We start from the raw sequence: 24,429 nt of genomic DNA on the forward strand, positions 1-24,429 counted from the left end.
AGTCTGTCTGTTTGTAGTGAGTCTACCACCGGTTCGGAAGGCAGATTCTACCGAGAAGAAGCCGGCGAGAAGCTAAGCAGTTGCTGTTTTCCAACATCAACAATTTACATTTTACATTTCAACATTCATTTTTTTATCTTGTGAAAGATGAAAGCGGAGCCGGATGCTTCCAAGCAACCTTGTCATACCAAATCCTATTTTAACCGGCTTCCTTCGAAACAGAGGATTTACAGAACGAAAGGTTTAGTTTTATTTATTTTATCGGGATACACCCACATTTTTTATCGAAGCTAGTAGTAGTAGCAAATTTTTTCGACCGTAAGCTACCTGTTGCCCATAGTATCAGTACATTGAGAACTTAATTTATTTAAAAATGTATTTACTTTTTAGTAATTATAAAATTGATGATCAAGGGTGGTTTTTTTGCTGATAAATATATTTTGTATGGAGAAAGTTTCTGTAAAAAGTGGACAGCTATGCATTTCATACATCGTAATCGGGAAAAAAAAGAGACAAAACACCAACATTCATGCAATGCTAAATACATAGAAGGAACACGAAGAAGTATAAAAATATATTCTGACTCCACGTTTATTGATTATTGGGTTGTTCCGTGTATTAAAATTATCTAAGTGATGTTATACCTACCTGGTGCGGTATTTGGGGAAGCTGTCGCTTCTTTGGACTAGTGGTGGGAGTGGCGGTGGCCGATCGCGACTGAAAACGCGGTGCGTACGCGTGCGTTGGTAATCGCGATGCATCGCCTCGATCTTCACACACTGAAAAGTTAAGTGTACTCTGCTTTTTGGCACTTTAGTGAGTTACCCTCAAGGACATAACAATTCCAAACTACTTCAATGATGTCACAACATCTATTAAATTCATAAATAAATACGGCGAAGTCAAATTTTGGTGGCATAATTTTTTGGTTTTAAATATCAAGAGTAGCTTAGTTTTTTTTTATAAATACTAGTAAAACTTAAAAAATTACTTCTGATATAATTTTCCAAAAAAATGCCACGAAAATACCTTACAGTACCGTTTGTACAGACAACACAACAGACAGACAAGAATTAAGATTTAATCAGGATACTAAATTTTAATTGCTTCATTCGGACATCGCAAATAACATACAAGTTAAGAAGTTAATATTGCAGGAATACCAAAATTTCAGATTAACTTACAAAGGTTGTAATTTTTAAGTAGAGTGGCATGCAGTTTTAAACATAGTGATATTATTGAAAATACGTTGCACCCATCAATGCCCACGGATGCATTGATGGATCCAACGTATCTCACAAATCGAGTGGTTAGCGTGCTTAGGTTGAGGACGAGGTCGGAAGATGCGTGAAACAAAAATGATAGGAAGGTAGAACAGTAAGTGGCAGTAAAGTGGTGATGAGCGCGAAACGTGCAAGTCGCGACGATGTGTTCCGTGCGGGGTCGGGGCCCACAGTCCATTGGCCCCATCCAACATCAGGCGTAAAAACACGTAAACATACCTACTTATGGAAGAACAATACCGCAAATATTTTAATTGTATTCATTGTAAATATTGAAATTATCAAAAATCCCGGTCAAGAAACAGAAACAGTTGTAATACTCTACCAGAAATATCTGCTTATGTCTGATTTATTGGAAATAATACATATGTATTAAGGTATAATTGATGTATTATATCTTAATATCTATGTATTTATTGCGTACTTATCTGATGGAACTAAAACTAGGACATAAACATTGTAACAATTTAAAGCTGTAAACACGTATATGGCGTAGATAATTTCTTTTAAGCTATAAGAATAGATAAACAGATACAATAATATTACATATATTATAACGATCATCGAGTATACAAGTAAATAATGTAGGTAAAATCACATGCAACACAGATATACATCAGTTAGGCCAAGAGCCTCATAAGTTTGTTATGAGAATTGTTTTTGATTTTTCACACACCTTGCGATAATCACAATTCATTGTATTGGCCAATTCTTGTACTTTAAAATAAAATTCAGTTTCCCTATGGAAAAAATTTTGAACAATGCCTGTAATGATCGCAAAGAAGGCTTCCGTATTATTTCGCAGTACAAGGTCTTGTTTTAGTGGCACTTCTTAATAAATGTAGCCATAACGTTGGAATAGGACGTTGGAATACTTATGCAGTTATTTTGTCACGCTCTGACATTTATAAGGGTTTGACGGTTGAAGTGTGACAAACCCCTGCTTAACTATTCCTTCGGTATGCCACTTTTATTAATGAGGGCCTGTATATGTAAGTGTTCATCAGACGTTGAGGCACTTATATGCAATCCAGACAAATGAAGGTTGTTTTAGTTAGTCGGTTGTGTTTTGTTGTGGTAACCTGTGTAGCGCGGGGCGGAGCCGGGTGGAGACAGCGAGCGGCGAGGCGACGCACTGCGTCCGCCGGCCGCAGACTGCGACCTCACTACGTATCCACTCTATTACCAAAGTACAACTAGATAAATATTATAACAATACCGCAATCCATACTAATGCATAAATACCTGTAAAAGTTTCTAACCTATGATCTATAGTAATTAGGTAATCAATACTTAAATTTACGATTAAAATTCAGGTACTATCGTAAGGTGCCGGTAGTAACCTTAAGGCCATTGTATCTGATAAAAATTCAGTTACTTACCTGAATTTTTTATTAGGTACTTCATTAAAACAAAATAGAAACTGAATAGTTAACGTTTGTCTGGCTCTGAGAGCAGAAGGCTCTGTTCCTCTATTTATTAGTTTATTTGTAATTGAAATGATTATTGTGGCTTATATTTCAAAAAATCTTTATACAATGAACGAAGTTAAATGACAGCCAGCTATTTCCATCGTTTTTTGATTCTTTTGGGTGAGTACAAGTTTGTTTAGGTATGATTAGAAACCAAATTTTATTAAATTTTTTAAGTTAGTATTTGTTGCGAAAATCATATATAACAATAGTTGCAAGAGATGCGCTCTAAATAAATTGCAGGCAGGCGGACTTAAAAATACGTGTAAAAACATCGTTAATTTTTGTATTTCGTAGTGGATTTTGAACAGAATTAGGGCCAGACATTTGCTATTCATGTGTTAACATTTACTTAGGTTTTGCTTGTTCTACTGATATAAAATGATAAAATTAATCCTCACCCGTTCCCTCGACATGCCAGCCGTTCTCACACGACCAGCTGGCGACATGTCTCGTCTACTGCAACGTGTTTCCTCAATCTATAAAATAAAATAATCATGTTTTCATAATATCTATGTACACACAGTAATTGTTTAAGAGTTAAGTAGTAGAAATTCTTCCCTTTCTGATCCTGATATAACACATAATCACTACACTATAGAATACCCGTTACCACCTTCCAATTCATCTATTACTATTTCAGGCTACAGCTTAAGATATTTCGATACCAAGAAAGTAAAGTCTGTTCTGTAGGTAGTAATATTTTTAGTTACTAATGTTACCCGCGTTTATTATGGTTTTTTTACAAATCCCGTGGAAAGCGTTTGTTTTCCTGGGATAATAAGTAGCCTATTTAGATAGGCTACTTCGACCTTTCAAATAAATCTATACCCAAAATAAAGTTAATTTGTTGCTTCGTCAGGGCGTAAAGAAGGGACAAACTACCTTAGCGAAATTGTAGGCATAAAAAATGCTTTGTTATTTTATTTCACTTCAAGTTAGCCCTTGACTGCAATCTTAACTGTTGGTCAGCGATGATGAAGTCTAAGATGGTAACGGGCTAACCTGTTAAGAATATGACAGTTATTTTAAACCCATACCCCTCTACGCGACATCGCAGCGGTACGTTAAATAGCTTAGTGACACGACTTTGTCGGTAGCCACAGCCGACAAATTTAGGCAGAAAAATTTATAAATAATAATTTATATAACAACTAGCTGACCCGCACAACTTCGTCTGCATCAAATCGGTTATTATCGGATTTAATATCTTTTAGCATTTCTATAACCGTCGTAACGTCTAAACGATAGGTCCAATTTGAATAATTTAATGAGGAATTTGCAGGCACATAATCAATTTGAACTATAAAACTATTTATTTAGATAAGGATCTGATAGGAACGATCTCCAACTTAAGATTGTACCCGTGTTTTGATTGACAAATTATAACAAAAATTTTTATTGTTATTGTGTCTTAACAATTAGACATTTAGCCTCCCGGACTTTTTTGTAGGTAATAATGATAACTTTATCCATGTCCATCCATCCATACATACACCCATCCATTCATACATCCATACTCGCAAACTTTCGCATTTATAATATAAGTAGGATGGTACGCATGCATTCGATCGTTGTCCCAGATGCCTTGCGACTCGCTGTTATCTATGATGAATTATGTCCTTTATCTCAGACAATATTTACCAAATCTTCATAAAAATTTCACAATACATGCTTGATAGTGTACAATTTCAAATAAAAAAAAGAATTATTGAATAAAAAAACAGCAACTACTGAGTTTCTTGCCGGCTATTCTAGGTAGAATCTGCTTTCCGAACCGGTGGTAGAGTCACTACAAACATACATACTTGACGTTTCAAAAGTGCTTATAAAGTAGGCCTAGGTGCTAGTGGGTAGTAAATTTAAAATCGGTTCAAATTTAACGGAGCTATAAAGTAAAATTGATAAAAAATTTCATCTCATTTCCCGGGAGAAGCTTAATGTTTAACGGTATAAAAAGTAGCCTATATGTTGACCCGGAATATCAGCTACCACTATATCAAATTTTATTTAAATCCTTTCAGTAGTTTTCACGTGATGCCAGACAGACAGACAGACAGACAGACAAAATCTGAATAAAAATCTGTTTTGGACTCAGAATCCATTATAAAGCATCCCCCGGTCAAAATTTTCAAAAAATATTAAATGTACAGAAATCTTCCAGTTACAGTTGTATTATAAGTAATTTGTTTTGCAAATCATCTAGATTTGCAATAACAAGCCACTTATTGATGAAAAGAATCTGTAATGCCGTTCTGGCTTCCGTTTTTCACACAACTTTGATAAACGCTGCGTTTTCCGGTGCGAGGTCGCCATCCCAGCACCTTGGGACCCCAACGCCCAGCGGTTCTCCGAGCTAAGTGCCCCGCCTATTGCCACTTTAGCTTCGCGACTCGTTAAGCTATGTCGGTAATTTTAGTTCTTCCACGGATCTCCTCATTTCTGATTGCAACACTCAACAGTATATTTAAAAAAGAGCTTACCTCATGCGGTGGTGGTGGGCTCGAACTAGATGCCAGGCTGGAGAGTGAGTGGTGCCTGCGTAGTTCGCACTCACTCGGGGTGTCCGAGTCAGAGAGACGAGACGTCGATGTGGATGGAGGTGATAAATGTTCGCCATCCACATCGTCGTCCCGGTACCGCTGTTGGAACAAAAAAAATCAAGTTAGTAGGTTAAAAAGCTTTTTATATGCTTATTTATAAGAATATTGTTCTAATCAGGTTGCTATTTTGATAATTTTAAATGACCGTCTAAGTTCTTTGTGGGATTCTTGCTAGAACAGGGCGCGTTTGGAAACGTCGTAGCTATAATTTTTAGTGTACGAATATGAATGTCCCCGTCACTACCATGTACACATTTTTCATGTAATGTACGCATCATAATTGCCATTTATGGGCCTACTTGAATAAAGATCTTTCGGAGAGAATCTGAGGTTGAAGACTGTTCTGTGACTTCATCATGTTCAAGCAATATTAACTATTACGTAACACACGATTCTGAATGCCTAGTCACTAAATTCTTCAGTTCTGAAAGACTATATAATGAGACCTTTATTTAAGATAAAGAAGAACTCACACTATATCCCGGTATTTCTTCGTGAGGTTTCAGTAAATACCAATTAGGTTCTTGATTCATCATAGCAGCATCGAGGTCCAGTAAGACTTCACCTAGGAAGTCATTAGGTCCGTAGCGATTTAAATCCCATACAGTGACCTGTGGTACAGTTTTTATAATTAAAATCATATAACTTTTTTGTATCTAAAATAAATTTTAAATTACTTTATAGTGTTCTCATATATTTTTTAGTTAACACACTTTTATTGGCCCGAGCTACAACGACATTAACCAATTGTCCATGTCGCCAGAATTTAAGCTATTGAGGGTAAGTAGGTTATGATTTTTTTAAATATGTAGATGTAGGGCTTTTGCGCAAACTGTATGTCGGAGCTACGTATAATTGTGTATAATTTTAATAGGACTTTTCGAGACTTTCCGAAGTTTTGAACTCTCGATAAATCGGAGATTAGATGCGTTGATAAAAAACAAGCATCTTTTTGAAAGCAAAATTTTAATTTTTTAATAGCGTGATTAGTTAAAATAAGTTAACAGAATAGTAGAGATCGTACCTCTAGAGTTCGTTTTTTGAGGTCAGAAATTCGAATGCCACAGTACACAAACGTTTGGTTCCATCTTGGTTCCAATGTATTCGCAAGTGTTTTAGTTCGGCGTTTGCTTTTCTCGCTCTTGTCTGGTAGTAAGAAGATTTTGGCATATGGACATCGAGGGGAGCCGTCAGACCTGGGGCTTAGACCCGTAGCTGATACAACGGTCACCAGCAGCTGGAGAGCCGGGATGTCGAAAAAAACTTTTAGCTGTTGAAGGAATAAAAAAAATATCGTTAAAATATGAATTATGACAATAATGAAAGGTTACCTGGAAGAGATAAGGCCGCCTTTTGTATACTGCTTCTGTGTTTTTTTATTTTAATTCTTCTTATGTATTTTTTTTGTGTGTAAAGAAAGAGTATAAATAAATAATAAATAAAACCAAGTAGATAAGGGAAGTAGGGTTACCACAATATTGATTTTGTTAAAATGAGTATGTCTTATAGATGATATGTATGCCCGTTTTCACTAAACCTAGGCATCGCCTAAATCAAATGCCTGAAGATTCAGGCAATGTCTATAGAAAAAAAACGTTTCATCAACTCTTAGGTGTGAACTATTGGTGAACTATGCCTATAATTCTCCTTAGATTAGTATTACTAATTTAGGCATTGCCTTTTTCGCCGTTGGTGCAAACGGGCAATAGAACGATAAGATGCCACCAGCTCTGGAATTCTTAAATTCAATTGTTTTCAATCTCATTAATCAGAATCGATTCAATAGAGGTGAGGAATATTGGAACATTCATACATACATACATAGATAAATGCTATTAAATACATAATTAATTAATTAATTAATTAATTTTTATCATGGACCAATTGACCCTTATTTGCTGTTACCTTGATTTATTTTTTAGTGTGTGAGATATGTTGTTATTATACTCTCATTCACGATACCTTCTGTTTTCATGTTATGGTGTTATTGTATATTTTCATATGCTGTGTTTACTTTTAAGAAAACATTACACTTAAATAGAATAGTTAAAATTTTAAAACCGGTTGTATTAGTGTAAGTGTTTGTAAGTAAACCTAATAAATAAAATAAATACAAAAAATAAATAAATAACCTTAAGAATACACAATTTTTATGACAAGATACTATGTGAAAAAAAAATCCGGGTAGTATAACAGGTGAACAAGCTATAAATATTAAGCTGTTTATATGGTGTTTGACAAAGTCAGAAACAGCAGAGAAACTCCGTACCCTTCCTTAACATGGGAGAGCGGGAGAGATTGAGAGCTTAAACCCTCCTCATTGGTCTTATGCTGGTTGGCAGCATACATTATTACGATAATAACCGGGACCGACGCACAACGGCTTCCCGTGCTCTGTGAAGTACGGGAAAAGGCATAGCCAATTTCCTAATTGTACAAGAATTTCTTGACAGACCAAAACAAAATCCATAGTCAAACGCGATAACCACTAGACCAACGCCACATAAAACTCGCACATATAATGGAAATCACACCTTATAAGGCTACAGTTAAATGCAGTAACTAGTGCTATAATATCAGTAAGGTTTCACCTGTATGCGGCCGGTTACGCTGACGTTGTGATGGTTTTGCCGCGCGGACCGGCGGCGTGCATGTATGTCTGGCGAGCCCGGTGACGTCACCAGCACACTAGGTTTCTCGCATCCACCCAAGATTTCGGTGTAAACCTCTAAAATCAGACACGGTTTCGCAATCAATGGCTATAATTCCATCGAGCGCGTTTATTATTACAATGGCAGAGCAATGAGCGTAGCAGTGGCGTAGCACTTGGCTACGAGTCTATAAATCTGCTATGCATATTAATTTGAAAGAAAAATTCATTGTAGCACCTTTGCACACTGCTATGCAGCATTTTTCGACCATTTGATGTAGCTTTTGACTGCATCATGACTTACTAGGTGATTTAGCAGTCAGAGGCTAAATTGATGTAAAATATAAAATGTTCTTCAAAAATGCTCGGTTAGTGACAACAAGGATACTCACAGCCGGTTTTTACCACTAAAACTATCGTTATTTTACAATCGATATGTCAGAGCTAAAGATTGCAATTACTTGATCTAGTTCCCCCTTCTTTTATGCACCGTCAAGTAGTTAGTAATTCCCCATCAATGTTCTCACAAACGTAGTGTTTTTCTTTTCGTTTCTAATTCGTACTGCAAAGATAGAATGCCTGTACGGGATATTGTTTTCTCGGTCACATATTATAAGAAGAGTGCATTCAGTTCAAGCATGCATATTATAGGCAAAGGAGCCCTTTGCCTTGAGCTGCATCATTACTTATTACATTTCTCTAACCAGGTTGCTCTTCTAATAATTTTAAATGCCATTGTGAGATGGTGATAACAAAAAAAAAACACCCGGCTAAGTTTGTTGTGGGCTTCTTCTTAGACCAGGACGCGTTTGGAACCCTCGTAGCTTTACTTTTAAGTTTACGAATGTGGATATCTTCATCATCTCACTATCGTGTAATTCTTATTTACGCATCAAAAGTGCCACCTATAGGCCTACTTGCATAAAGATATTTTTGACTTTGACTTTATTATCCTAGGTGTAATTGCGGCCAAGCTCTAGAAAAAAAAAAACCCCGCCTAGTGCAACTAAGTTTCCGTTCTATTCCGAAGGGCATACTCATCACTCGGCTCTAATGCTGGTTTGCAGTTTGCAACTTTTTTTTTCTAATGCTAATATAAATTTCTGTTAAGTCTATTGGCTTACGTTTATTAAAGGGGAGTGATTTTTTTGATTTTTTAAAAAAAAGTAAATAGAAACCAAACTTCAAGCAGTCTTTCAGAAAATTGTAGGATCCTTAGACGAACGGATGGATCCTACTGACAGTTTTGTCGGAACCCTCAGAAAGGTTATAATATTGCAATTGTTTACCTTTATGAGCTCTCCAAGACTGTGCCGGCGGGCGGGAAGATGCAAGCGGGCGTGACACCACCAGCTCAACGTGTGAATCGTGCTTGCTGTTGGCCACCACCGCTGCCACTTCCTCCGCACTGCGCCCTTGCAGCGGAACACCGTTCCATTGTAACACTTCGTCTCCTGTGACGAGAGATTGGTGAAATTATGACGTATTCATTTCGCATCATCTCCTAAACTATGTGTCCGGTTTATGGACTTGATAAAATAACTATTTTGTTGTACGGCTACGGATTAATAGTCTATGCCTAATAATGACGATTGCAAATCAGCTTTTCATTTTAAATATAATTTCGACATAAAATGCGTTATTGCGTCATTTTAATGAGATTAATATTTGGCCCTACCGATTTTTTAAAGATCTGCTATTTGTTTAATACCTAGTATTTACGCATGATGGTGCATTTAGTCAGCCCACGCGGATAAAGCAGCTAAGTAGAGTTATTATTATGGCTTGCTTCACAAATAGCATTATTTCAGGCTGAAATCTCATTTTAACTTAAATATAATAGAACCTATGTAGTTTATCATAGGTAAAACAATTTTATTTTGAAAATTTGTTGAACTAGTTTTTAAGTTTATCCCTAAAATTCTATCGTACAAAAAATTTAATTTTTATATAGATTTCATTAATAGAATCATTATCATCTTTTCCTTTAGAATATTAGCGTCAAATTGTTGGGCATATTCTTCTTCTCCCTTTGACGTATGAAGAGCTTAGACCATATTCATAATCGCTGTTTAATTTGAGGTGGTGATCTTCGACACATTCATCATAGGCATTTCGATTCAGCCATCGGAACAGTTATATGGGCCGAACTAATTTCATACAAGATATATGCATTACAGAATTATAAGCCCCTTACCTATTCTTAGCTGCCCTTCTAAGTCCGCAATGGATCCTTTCTTGACCTTCTCAACTATGGCACCACGCGTTCCGTCCGGTAGCATTTTCGCTCCGACGACCTTCAGACCGAGAATCGCAGCTGAGGAGTGGGAGCTGCCTTCTACCACACTCTTGCGCAGAACCATGTGCCCAATCATACGCGTACCATCAGTTGAAACTTGCCAGTTCAGTGGAAACTGTTAGCAACGATATACGCTTAAATATGGTCGATCATAAGGCTTAAATGTCACAAAATATCAGCAAGTTTGGCTAGAAGTGTGTCGCGATGACGAAAGTGCTCACTCAGTGGTACTAGGACGATTCATGCCTGCCAATGCAATCATGCTACAGCCAAACACAAATATGCCTAATTGTTAGCTCATACATATACCTACCTATTTCATTATTTTCATACAAATTCATCAAATCATATGTTACCATGTCGCTCTAATCTTTTTTATCTTAAGTGGATTAATATTGCATTTCATAACCAGTGAATTTGCATGTAGGTATATTTAAAATTTTAATGAGTGTTATATAGATAATATGTACTTATTTATGTGAGCTGTTAGGTTTTCGGTTCAAAAAAGCAAGCCAAGTGGAACCGTTAGTATGAAAATGTGCAATGATCATTATGTACCTTAGGGCAATCACCCCTGTTTGAGTCTTCACTGGAAGTAAAAGTGCTAGAGGTATCGATGCCCGAGTCTTTGGTGGCGGAGTCTTGGCTGGTCTGCCGCTCCGACTCCCAGCGCAAGGAGGCCCAGTCGTGCGGCGCGCCCGACGCGTCGCGACCGCCTCGAGGAAACGTCGCGGCACCTTCGTGCCCATCGAAGCGTACAGTTTTTTTTCTCCTCTCGGTGAACCGTCTGTTATCGGAGGAGTCTTCCCACAAATAGGCACTCTTATATACAGCACGGTCAAGACGCGGGCCCCCGTCCGGCACGTAGGGGCGCAAGTACGAGCCCTCCCCGTCGTCACGGGCGCGCCAGCGGCAATCCGTGACCGAGTCGAAACTACGGCCGCCCGCCGGTGCAGTTCTGGCGGCATCGAACGCCCCGCGCACCTCCGGCATGTACGAGGCCGGTGAATGATTAGTCAAATTGTAATAATTGTTGGCAGCCACGCTGGTGTTGCGCAGGTGCGAGTGCCGTAGAGAAGAACACGCTTCGAGTTGTCCTAAGAATGACAACGTATGAATAACAACGATCGACACGCTTCACTAGACCGCCCAACGACTTGCGAGCCCGTACGCGCCCGGAACCGGATACATTTAATAATTTGTATTCCAAATAAGAGGAAATCAATTTTTTTATTTATCGCGCGTAACTTTTAAGATTCGATAGAAAGTAAACCGATCCTATTTTACGAAATTCTGGGTTTCTGGTTCTCTAAACATCTTTAATAGTCTATCAGTCAACAGTTCAGCCTCAAAACAAATAAATCGCAATTAAAGCGGTGATCACGCGCAAGCGGAAAGAATGTGTGTTCAACTTACTCGTTAGTATTGTAATACTAAAAAAACCGTAACTGTACATAAAACGCGGTCATAAAGAGGTATCAATTAAGTCCCGATGATACACTTCTTTTCGCCCAAACATGCATTGCTTGAACCACTACTATTAGATATAGAGTGCTTTGTAATAATTTTAGGAAAATATTTTGTAAAAGTAATAAATGGATAAATTTATTAACAGTTGAAACTGTGTGACAATTTTTCTCTCATACATGATGTGATTTTAATTAATAGATATGAGAAATTATTTCAAAAGATGAAACATTTTAATTGTGCTGGAGAAAGAAGCAAACCTAGCATTTAAATGAATTCGAGATTAGGTATAAAAAATGTTATCGTCCACAAAACAAGCATTCTTTTTGCAAAATGTAATGGAATCTTTATCGAGATCAAAATATTAACTGGTTCAAGCAATAAAATGGCAGAGGTACATAATGTTGCTTTGGAATCGAATAAAAATATGTGTTTTAACTTAGAGACTATCAGAATATGGTAATTTAGAAAAATACGCAAAGAATTTAGAACCTCCTTATTTTCAGGAAATTGGTTAAAAATCATAACACACATGTACGTCTGCCTGGATATGATGATGATGACTATGTCTCAAATATACGAAGAAGTATAGAAATTCGATAAACAGCGATCAAATATTGTCGATCAGAAAAGATTTTACAAAACGAACAATAACAATTAAACAATATACTGAAACATCAACAAAATTAGCTTAGTTACAACGCATCATTCCCCTGAAATACGCCCTCTCACCGATAAGAACTTTTTCATTTTCTCATCTAACATCGCTTGTCGTTGGTTTCTGGTAGTTCCGGAAGCTCTCCTATCTCTAGCAATACCTGCGAACAGTGCATGGCGAGATGAGGGTCGGTTCGCGACGCGGTGCAGAAGCGATGCGGCGCGATGCGACGCGGTACCGGGCGCATAGCAAAGGCGCGCGAGACGCTCGCGGCATATAAAATTTACTTTCAAAGCAAATTTGTATTTTATAATTGAAGACAATTTATTAGGTAAATATAACACGGTTCATTTTTGGGTACACACATCAAGTAGATGCTTTTATCTGAAAAAAGGTATATGTTTATAGAAAAGAACAAGAAAAATTTTTTTTTTTAAGTTTTGGAGTGATGAAGATTCAGGATACTTACATAATAACTTTTCGGTCACATATACTACATGAACGTAGATGACAATAAACATAAAGAATGTATATGTACCTATGGATAAGTTTAGGTGCTCTAGATTTAAAGTGATGACTAGCTTATATATTTCTGTTAATTTAAATTACCCTGGTACTAACTAAACGCTACAGAATTAACAAAAGAATACTTCTATACCTCGCACGGAACACCTTAACTTTATCGCTGCAAGATGTTGAGGGTTAATATATGAAGTAAAGTTTTAATCAGATTTTTTATGAGTATCGACTTTATATAGCCAGGTTTATGTAAAACGTTATATTGCGTGTTGTATAGTGTTGCTGTCGTGTAAGGTGACAAATAAAAGTTGCTCGGAAGAAAAGGATCAGTGACGACACGTGAGGGAGTGGAGACGGGCGCCGGGAGAGCGTGCTGACTTACCACGGTCGCGGTACTCGTCGTTCTCGTCGGAGACGCACTCGGGCACCTCGTCGTCGGACGAGGAAGAGCGCGGTGGAAGCGGCGGGTGCGCACCGGGCACGTGCGGCAATGGCAGCAGCTGTGCGTGCGGCCCGACGGGAGGCAAGCCCGTATCCTCCACCCCGTACGCTGCTTTTTGTCTCGGATGCACGAGGTGAGGATGAGTTCGGGCCAGCCCTTCCAACTCCCCATAACATCGTGCTTCCTGCTGACTGTACTGCCGCCGCAAGGCACTCCCCGATCTTTGCAAGGGTAGGTTCTCCTTTTCTGCGGCGCTGTGTGCCCTCTCTAATTTCGGCCTTTTATCTAAAGAAGTGTCCCCCTGAGGAGGTAAACCTCTCAAATCGGACTCCATTTGCCATAGCATTGAATCTTGACCGGCGCTTTTGTGTATCCATTGGCCGGTTTTTGACAACAGTTCTTGTTTTTTTCGACAGAGTATGCAAACCCATATAACCTGTAAGTTATTATTACCTTAAATATCCTTGCAGCTAAATTTAACAGGAAATGCCTAATATGATCGGAGTGTGAAAGAATCGTTTATTATGCTTAATAAAGTGCGTGATTGTTAAGGATTAAGTAGTGTGAGTGGATCCAGGAAATTGCATCGTACCTTTTGTTCCGTATAACCACGTTGTTCATTAAAGTACTAATGAATCGCTATCAAAACATGCATAGGACTGTTAGGAACTATACCTATTTTAGTAAATTAAGATAGAAACATTGATTTTGGTGCAGTACAGAGGTACAGTTGTGCTCTCTAGGAATTATCTTTGAAGCCTTTGCGAGAGATGTGTGAGGTAGCAAAGGTAAGCGTTGAAGAAAGCTCTAAAGATGTTCCGAGATTTGAGAAGTTTTTGATTACCTTATTGGATCTTAAAGTGACCTTTCCTCCGCACCTAGCGCAACACCTCACCCTGCAGTAGTGGCAGGAGTGACCCACTCCGTCTGCGAACTTGGTCTTCAGGCAGATGTGGCAGGTGGCAGCTAACTCTACTCCGGCTGCTCGGTGCATTTCGTTTCTGGTACGAATAGTCTGCTCGAGTACCGCTACTTCGTCTTGTTTACGTCTGCCATTAGAAATATTATTCTAGTGTCAATATTATACTTACCTACTTGCTTTGTATTATGTGCTTATAACCTTGGATGGACTGACTCGTTATTCTTTTGTTAGGTATGTGTTCAAATTTCAGTACCAGCTCGGTGTTCAGATATGCCCACCCTTTGGTCTCAGTTATTGTCACTAACATGTGAAAATAATCTTTATAGGCCACCAATCTGCATTGGAGCAGCGTGTTGCTTAATACCTGCTAAAGACTTGTTATTCTTAAGTATAAAACTAATTAAGCTTTGTAACATAAGAACGTTAACTATAGTTGGTTGTGCCCTATCACATCTCCCAGAAACTTTCTATATGACGGCCGAGTGGCGCAGTGGGCAGCGACCCTGCTTTTTGAGTCCAAGGGTTCGATTCCCACAGCTGGAAAATGTTTGTGTGATGAACATGATGTTTTTCAGTTTCTGGGTGTTTATCTATATGTAATATAATACACATAAATATTTATAATATACATTATGTGTATTATATTCATTAAAAAATATTCATCGGCTATCTTAGTACCCATAACACAAGCTACGCTTACTTTGGGGTTAGATGGCGATGTGTGTATTGTCGTAGTATATTTATTTATTTATATCATGTAATAAGAGTTTTTGTAGGACTGATAGCTTCCGAGTGCAAAATTCAACAAAACTTTCCAATAGCAGTAAAATCCCATTTTACAAATGCTTAGAACTTTTATCAAGCAAATGAGGTATACGCGCTTAAAGTTATATCTACTTATTCAGAATAATATAGCGGTTTATTGCTGGATTGTTGTGTTTTAAATATTATAAAACTTGGCAAAGGCATAGAGTTGCGAGCATGTGGTATGTAGTGACTAATAAAATTCTTATAATGCATAATATATTAAACAGTCTGATCATGAACGAAGTTCATATCTCGATTCTGAAATTCGATGTTATCGGGGATATAAGATTAGGTGGGTTGCCTACTACGCTAGCCTCGATTACTCTGCTTCGGCCTTCACAGCGTGTTTAGTCTAAATAGTAAGGCCTTCATAAGCTTTCAGAGAATATATTATCTACAAGGCTAAGGATAATCTAAGATACGAAATACTGAATAGGTAAAAGCTCCATCGCGCCAGGATATCGTAAAGCTGATTAGTGATTGGCGGTCGCAGATTACGAGATGAGCAGCAAGAGTCGTAAAGCTGACTGCACATTACGAGACGCGCCGCAATGGTGCATGACTAAAGATGAATTCGAAGACAGTGGGCTAACCTGTTAGCGTCAAGGGGTATATTTAACTCATACCCCTAACTGGCTGCTGAGAACAGCAACATCAACAAGGTTGGTAACTAGCCACGGTTAAAGACAAGATCAGCAGACTAGACCTCAAAAAGTGCAAAAATGATAAATTCCTAAATTGCTCTGCCTCAGTACTGGTGGTTACCCAAAATGGTGCTCGAGTGTCGATTGGAAGGGTACAACGATTATTATCACGTGATCGAGTTAACATCTGGGAGCTACAGCATACGGTCGGTTCGAGGAAGGGGTGTAAAACAACTGTAATTTCCTAAATCAGGATTGGAACTAAAAAATTTTTGCTTTTATAAAAACCCAATTACTATCAATCGACCAAGAAATCTGACCCAGGACTCGTGAAGTAGAACATGCTGACCACTAGACCAATGATACAGTTCCAACTCCTTGCTGACGTAATTTGCATTGTCCTTTGTAAAAAATACGTTGCTTTAGCCGCTTGTATTACGGTTCTTTTTGTAATGTGCATCAACTGGAAATTCTTGGTCGGAATTCAATCTAGAGTCTAGACCTAAGTCTAGACTTCATTAAGACTCTCCTGCAGTACTCTTTTTTTGTTTTCGAAGCGGATCTTATGTCAAGCTTTGTCTCATGTTACATGCTGTGCTATTGCACAGCATAGCAATATGCCATGGAAGCCCTATACTTATTTTTTCTACCTTACTACGTGAAAAATAATCATTTTATTACTTAAAGTATGCTTTAGAATTAGAGAAAAAAATAAGATAAATATATATTTTTATGATTTATAAATATGATTTATATATTTGTAACATACTTTATTATAAAAAGTAATTAAAATATTGTTCACCTAATAAGTACAGTACGAAAAAATTTACATAACGTTGAGTCTGCTATAAAATAACCGCACATAGTGAAGGTAGAGCTACGTAGACCAACTTACGTATAAAATAGGAACAATTATTGGGATACTCAAATGAGTGACTATATTCTCATTCGTCAAAAGCCTACTATTAAATAATTATTAGGTAAATTGTTATTGTTTTAGTCGCTTGTTTGTTCGCGTTTGTCTCGTATGTAGAATTATCAACTATCTCAGCACACAAATTTATTAAGATCGGTTTAGAGGTGTGGACAGACGTATTCACTATATAATTCACTGACTTTTTTAAATCATATAATCATTTTTATGTGTGCACGGCTGTAAAATTTCTGCCGAATAGCGAATCCGTCTAATCACGAATCTGACGGACACATCTGTCCAATACTGAATAAAGGATTTTTTTGCCCCCTTAGAAGAACTTTCTAGTCAACTTCTAGAGCCTCTGAGCCTCTGAGCTAGACTTAAAAAATCACTTGTTGACGGTTGACGGTATGGCCGAGATTCGTCAACTTAAGTTATGAACTGTGTAATGATTTTAACAAACCATTCGCCACGAAACGGAGGTAAGTTGGGACTCCCCCCTCTTAAGAGGGTATACTCGAACAAAAAACCACGTCGGCATGTTTGCGGTGGCGTATTTAAAGATTTAGCTCCCTGGGCGGCCCTATAAATTAAAATTAAAAAAATAATAATATGCAACAGTGTTTTGTTATGAATGTTGGTGAATGAAGAAACTAAACAATCATTTCTACAATACAAGAACTGCTGTTGCCGTTCGCTGTACTTTTCGCTATTACTGTATCCCTATTTCTCCACTAATATATCTATAATTCTATCCCATAGGATCTATGCATTTTCCGGGATAAAAACTACATTCACTCCAAGATCTTTTGCCATCCCAGGGTCCCCAGGCTATGTCCCTTTTGGCCCTAGGGTAAATATGCCTATGCATGTTTGCTTTGTTAGTCGCCCAGGGAACCGAACCGTGGCCCTATCACCGAGTGCGCTATAGCCTAATGGTGGTAGAGTCACTACAAACAGACAGACCTGGCGTTCCAAATTGCTTATAGAGTAAGCCTGCTTGAAATAAATTAATTCTAAACTTTATTGTTGTAAATTTTAAAGTAAAAATCTCTGTTTGTCTTTAAACTTTTCAGACCTAAATTAAACAGACCATTGGAAAATGTGGCAAGAAGATAATAGATTAAATTCCTTGTATCTATAGCTTTTTCCTTCTACGATTTCAATTGCCTGGTAGAGATCGCTATGTAGCAATAAGGCCTCCAAATTGTATTGTATCAAAGTTGCTCTATGTACTCTGGATTTCTTTTATATTTCTTTCTGTGGTGTACAATAAAAGTAAATTAATTAATTCACTAATTTATTCATTGCGAAAACTCATTGAGGCATCTGAGAAACTTTTTATCCCGGATAACAGACTCCCGTCTCATAAAAAAGAGCTGGACGAAGCTAGTTGCTAAATAAGGTAGTATGAAGAAACATTGAAACTTGGTGCAAAAAAAATCCCAAGTTCCCAAGTTATTATTATTTATAGGTCAAACACACCGAAGTGATATTTATACTTGCGAAATTTGCGCACAAAATCGATTACAACGCGCGTGCGAAACAGCAGACATAACTATGTTTGATACTAAAATACTTTAGATTACTCACAAATGAATTCCATTCAAGTAAAAACTGCTATAACTAGGTAAATTGTTAAGTATGGCGGTTGGTTTGTGGGTAAAACCAGCATAATCATCTCTTGGGTCATGTGCATATCAAATTTCAGAGGGTTTTAACATAGGGGTTTACAAAATAAGTAAAAACTTAAAAAAAAATACATTGTTTTCCGAATGATAATTCCCTTTCGTAACTTCATACCTAACGCAAACAATAAGAAAATTGAAGTCTATTTGAAAAAAAAACACTGTGTCATCACCTTCACTAGGAAATATCGGAAAGGTACGAATTTGAATGCACCCTACCTATCTATAACAGTATCTTTAGGGCGATTAATGTTATCAGGTTGTACCAACTTGGCCGTGTATCCTTACTATATATGCGAAAGTTTGTGTGTTTGTTTTTCCTTCGATTACGGGGTACTACACAACAGGGTAGATTGACGTGTTTTTCGGTGTAAAAATAATTTATACGCCGAAAAGTTAGGGTTTACTTTTTATCCCGGAAAACGAACGGTTGGGATATGTAGAGCGCTTGCAATTCTATTATTTGGAAATGTTTGCAACGTGAAATGTTTGGAGGGGTTTTTACGAGTTGTAACGATTTTGTATCTTTGAAATAATATACCAAAATGATAGTTGGTTTTATTTAGAAATCGGAATGTACTTTGCAAGTAGTATCTTTACCCTTCATGCAGTATCTTTAGCATTTTTAACTTGTTTGTTTGTTCGAAATCATTATTGCAAACACAATTAAAGATACAAAAGAGAAATAAATAAAAGTAAGAAGCTTAACTATTCATATTTTAGCGTGCAAAGGCAATCGTATCGCTAAAGCAATCTCTCCCAGACAACCTTTGGCGTGAAGATATCCGATAGAACGGGTTGGTGCGCCAAGAACTTTCTAATATTGGATAATACTAAAATAAATAACATGGGGTAAATCCATACATATATAATTGTATATCATACATATTTATTTAGATAATTCGATTATATACAACATAGGTACTAAAAAGTTACATGGCTTAGTAATATTCTTTCAAACCATTTTTTTGTATTATTAGGTTGGTTAAGTTGGTATAAATATATGTATATATATATATATATATATATATATATAATAAAATGGTAATTAATTTGTTTCAGGATTCATAAAATTTCATCCCTAAAGAGGTTTAATTATTAAAAAATAGCCTAATTCTTGAGGAATCTTATAGGCTGCTATGAATAGTTAGGATCCGAGCAAAGTTAGAAAGTACAAAAGCAAAGAACTATAAGCAAAACCGTGATAAATAAAGTAAATAAAAATTTTTGAGGCTTCTTAAAAAATCAAATTCCTAACTTTCACAATCCAAAGCATTTAAGAATGAAACCCAAACACCATTAGAAGTATTTGTTTGACAAATGAAACCATACGCTAGCCTTAAAATGAATACGAATGTCTTATACAATCGCACCTCTTATTAGATTTAAAGTTAAACATTTCTGTGCTATTGTAGAGTTGCAGAGATTATGTGAGTACATACATATTATTATTCCGCCTATGTACACCATAATAAGTCTCATGTAGGTACCTAATAAAACATATTTAACACGGTTGAATCTGCGCATTACATGATTTCTGAAAATTATTATTGGATGAAGCATTGTTATCGACTGACCAAACAGCAATTTGCCGCACTGCAACGGAATTTATACAAAATCCTCATCTACAAATAACAGGTGCCTTTTGCCATTAAAATATTCGTGTTGTATGGATATAGAATAAAAAATAACAGATTTTGGTTTGAGAAAAATATAGTTGGGAGATGATTTTTTTAGTTTTAAAACGTAAAAATGTAGCATATGACAAGAACTTAATTTAAACAATAAACTATATTCATGATAGGTACGTGAAAAAAATACCTACACCATTTAAGTGAAGGCAAATAAAAATCCATTAAAGACATTTGAATCTTATCCTATTAAAAATTGCATCAATCATTTTGTCAGTAAAAACAACTAAAATTCAAAAAACTGTCGTGGTATTTGAACCTCAGGAACGTATAGAAATTATTCGAAGGTAGCTTTATACTTTTAGACAAAAAAAAGCCCGAAGTCGAAAGTGTTCGGTTTAATTATTTATTAATTATCCAACAGCGAATAATTATATTCCACATAGCTAAACCGAACTCGATGATTTTTCGTAATAGATAGGTCGGTTCTAGAGGTAGACGATGAGGACGGACGACTCGAAATCATAAGTAAAAACTAGCACCTACGGCTTTATAAAAATGCTATATTGTATATATCCATGTAATAACTCTACTTTGTTCGTGGTTTTGATAAATGCGAATACAAAGCGCCCACAGGCTTGCAAATTTACTAGGTACAGTGTTATGCAGGTCTGAAAGTAGGTCACTAAAATATCTTACTGCATCCACGCTGAACGCTCCCGCAAGCGAAGCGTCTACTTAACGTCAATAACTAAGTAGAACCTAGTGCAAATGTTCCGCGCCAAGTAATATGGACCTATCTTATATGCCAATAGAACCCGGTTCCGCTAGGTACTCGTACCCATTTCAGTACTTGACGAAAAATATACTTATGTAGATACAACAGATCGATTTATTTATCATGACTCGTATTACATAGAAGGATGGTTAGATAAATAACATTAGGAATATTAATTTCAAAGGCCAAATGATTTTGCAACTATTTGTAATCTAATTATGTACATTAGTTAGATTCATATTTTTCAGTATTGCAGCCTTCTGTCTCGCAGATTATTGAAACAAAATATATGATCTTGTTTTACATATTATATCAAATTCAATTTATGCATATTAATTGAAATAGTGTGCTAAGAAGTATCTAGAGGTAATCTCGCTTTATACATACGTAATCACGACTTTGAGATCGCGCAGATGACACTGAACTCACGTCGATATCAATACTGTAGTTATAAATATTCAGAACTTATTTAAGTGCACTGTTTTTTCCTCTACAAAAAGTTACTTTGTTAGAAACGAAAGAGTATTATGAGCGTTTAAAAAACGTTATGATATATAATAAAAGCACATTCACAACATTGTCACATATGGTGCATTAGAGAAAGATGGCGAACGGGGATGGAGCGGGGTGGGAGTCAGTGGTGGCGGAGGCGGACGCGTGAGGAGTCGCCGAGTGGAGGGAGGGTCGGGGCACACCTCATAATCTCGTGCTCTCGCTGCTCCTCTTGTCGCTGGCGCATTATGACACCCTCGATGATGGCGCGCTCCTCCGGCGTGAGGTGCGACAGGTCCGGCATGTCGTCCATGGCGGGCGGCGAGCCGCGAGCGGTGCGCGGGCCCGCCGCGTTTTGCGGTGCTGTGCCGCGGCGCGACGTACAGCGCCACTCGCCCCGGAGGTTTATTTAATAATGCCGGGAGGGCCAATGGCGCGACACCTCACTGACGTCAGCACGACTATTGATCGCATGCTCTAAGCCAACATTAACGCGCCGCCGCGCCGCTTACTTACGCCCTTTCTGGTTCCGATGCGTGCGCATCACTCCCTCGCAGACCCTTAGTTCTATTTATATTTTTCTTGCAAGCTTAGGTAAACGAGACATTCAGCGAAGGTATCAATTGACTGGTAATTCTATTGAAACTATAATATGATAAGATTATAAGAGTTCGTTCAATCACAATCGAGCGGTGGTGGAACACATTCACCCGGTAGAAAGTTCACGTCATCGTTATGAAAGTATGTTTTTTGGCCGTCACCCCATGGATATTTCTTTGTGCGTATGCGCATGTACTCGTAATCGCGACATTCTGTCTTGTGTGGTATTGGGCAACCGCTGACGAGGAAAGCTTGAAAAAGAATAAGTGGTAAACATATGAAAAGTGAAATATACTTATATCTTTTTAAAGCTGTTTTAGGGTAATGAGGACGGCAGGGATTTGGAGGGATGTTAGAAGGGCGACATGTTCCAGGGGGTTGAATCTGGCAAGAAGCTCCCGGCACGCAGGGAGAGCACGAGCACGAGCTAGGTGAACGGCGAGGTGGACAGCATAAACTATACAACCTGATACAGTTCTTCCTTACCGTACCATATATCCTGCTTGAACTTTTTAACATATTAAATAAACCTTTGTGAGCTACTTATTTTTAAAATAATATAATCTGGTAATAACACTTAAAATTTTGGTTGACAGATTTTAATGTTTTCTTACAAAGATGTTTCTACTATTTGATTCGTTTGTAGTTTTATATTTTTCACAAATAAGGTTATATACCTTATATTGGTACTAAATAGTTATTTAGTAAAAAGTGCAAATGTGCAAAGTGTCAAGTTGATTTGCAGTGTTGCATCTGCTGGTTGTATCCATATCGGACAGGGCGTCTCCACGTTTAGGGTGCTAGGTTGGGTAACCTCCACGTTCGCCTGGGTGCCGTGGATCTCTTTTGATTCGTCCGACGGGAAGAGCAGCATTCATTTCGATGCACCCTGGAAACATCGGTTAATAATTTCTAATCAGGAATATGGTTAGCCGATGGCTAATGACCCGACGAAGTGTGAAGTGTGCGGCAACGGAGGGTGCAGTGAAAATGGCTGGCACCACTGGCCACTTTTACAGCACGCCTCTAACTAGCGTAACTGGGCTCGTAGTGTCCGAAGCGGAAGAAAACCGTTGGTAGAGTCGCGGTTAACGGTTATGTGCGAAAGCGTTCCTAAGGTTCCGTCGTCAAGCGGTGAGTAGGATGGGGCTTTTGTCTGTGTGATTCTGATATAAACAATGCGGCTCCCCGTAGGGCGGGGCATCCATGAGAATTTCTTGACGATAAAAATAGGCATCTCCACGGTTACCTCACGCTTCTCTTGTTGACAAGAACTCTGGCTTTAATAATCGGGACCAACTGAGGTCTTAGGCACGGACACAAAGTAAAGACAACGTAAATAATTATAATTTTTTACGTATATTGGTGATAAAAATATTCATCAGTCATCTTAGTACCCATTACACAAGCTTACTTCTAGAATTGTTGGCGATGTGCGTATTGTCGTAGTATTTATTTATTTAACGAACCAGTGCCTTGTGATGCCTTAACAAAGTGCATGCTTTCTATCTCATATGAGTCAGGGATTTAGTGCGTCCACCATCCTGTTCCAATATGGGTTCGTGGGCTTTAGCCCGATGCCTTAACGCACTACCTGATGCACTGGATTTTCCATGCCTATTTCTTAACTCTACGTTGGTAATAAAAAAAAATTAACTGCCTTAAAATTGAATCCCGCGCCAGGAACCGCACCCTAGTAATCGAAATGAAACATGCTAACCATTCGACTAACAAATCATTTGTTAATATTGAATAAGGGAAGTGTGGTCTCAGACTTAATTTGCGTGAAATTACATTTTGTCTGTTCGTTTGTCTGTCAGTTGTACTTAAAACATCTTAAATAAGGAATGTGGTAACTCTAAATGTGCAAATATTATGATAATCTAAACCCCAAATAGAGAAGTAAAATATTTAAGAGAGCCTCTCATACAAGCAGTGGGTTTAAGTTTAATATCTAAGCATCAGGGTCCAATTTTTTTTATATTACGTACAGGCAGCGTATCGAGAATCCATAGTTCAAATAACTTAATTTAATTGGAAATTGGAAATGGAACTGAAAGTGGCCTTAACTGCTGCACTAGCTATGCATGGCTCATTAATCTGTGCATACATCTTTGTAAGAAAAAAAAATGATAATTATGGATCAATAGTACCTATGTGAAATCGAAGATCTTACTCCTAGCACGGACATAAGAAATTGGGAGTGGAACTATGTATATCATATTTATCTCTAGTATTAGTTCACCGCAATCACAATTGGTGTTAGAGATTTAAGAGGGTTGGTGGGCTAACCTGCTTAAATTGTATGGGAGTTATAATAAACCCAAGCTCCTAAACGGTTTCTATGCGGCACCGTACCGGAAAGCACGTCCAACAAAGACGTGCGGTACAGTAGGGTGGTAACTTGCCACGACCAACGCCTTCCGCCAGAACAAATATTCAAAATAATAATCTGTTGCCGTCGTACAGTTTATTTGAAGACATACCTACCAAAAAATTACAAATTGAGGACGTAAAAAACGAGCCGAACGCTCGTTTTTCAAGTATTTGTAATTTTG

General features: G+C 37.6%; 1 protein-coding gene across 15 annotated transcripts in view; it reads right to left on the bottom strand.

Moving 5' to 3' along the window:
* Positions 1 to 22,748, bottom strand: part of LOC120637759 (regulating synaptic membrane exocytosis protein 2) — a 37,631-nt gene extending 14,883 nt beyond the window's left edge. For 9 of the 15 annotated variants that reach the window (XM_039909764.1, XM_039909750.1, XM_039909763.1 and 6 more), the window contains exons 1-13: positions 21,475 to 21,950; positions 14,238 to 14,442; positions 13,334 to 13,829; positions 10,866 to 11,404; positions 10,206 to 10,422; positions 9,298 to 9,462; positions 7,950 to 8,086; positions 6,383 to 6,628; positions 5,832 to 5,969; positions 5,239 to 5,397; positions 3,157 to 3,234; positions 2,366 to 2,462; positions 649 to 779 (exon numbers count right to left, since the gene is read on the bottom strand). In XM_039909764.1, the coding sequence (XP_039765698.1) occupies positions 649 to 779; positions 2,366 to 2,462; positions 3,157 to 3,234; positions 5,239 to 5,397; positions 5,832 to 5,969; positions 6,383 to 6,628; positions 7,950 to 8,086; positions 9,298 to 9,462; positions 10,206 to 10,422; positions 10,866 to 11,404; positions 13,334 to 13,829; positions 14,238 to 14,442; positions 21,475 to 21,584 (2,718 nt within the window). In that variant the 5' untranslated portion in view covers positions 21,585 to 21,950. Of the gene's footprint in view, positions 1 to 648; positions 780 to 2,365; positions 2,463 to 3,156; positions 3,235 to 5,238; positions 5,398 to 5,831; positions 5,970 to 6,382; positions 6,629 to 7,949; positions 8,087 to 9,297; positions 9,463 to 10,205; positions 10,423 to 10,865; positions 11,405 to 12,506; positions 12,593 to 13,333; positions 13,830 to 14,237; positions 14,443 to 21,166; positions 21,951 to 22,337; positions 22,422 to 22,548 lie in introns of those variants that run through there. The other 6 variants (XM_039909758.1, XM_039909756.1, XM_039909753.1 and 3 more) reach the window with 6 other exon arrangements.
* Positions 22,749 to 24,429: the final 1,681 nt, after the last annotated feature.

The sequence above is a fragment of the Pararge aegeria genome, chromosome 4 (assembly GCF_905163445.1).
Source record: "Pararge aegeria chromosome 4, ilParAegt1.1, whole genome shotgun sequence".
NCBI lineage: Eukaryota > Metazoa > Arthropoda > Insecta > Lepidoptera > Nymphalidae > Pararge > Pararge aegeria.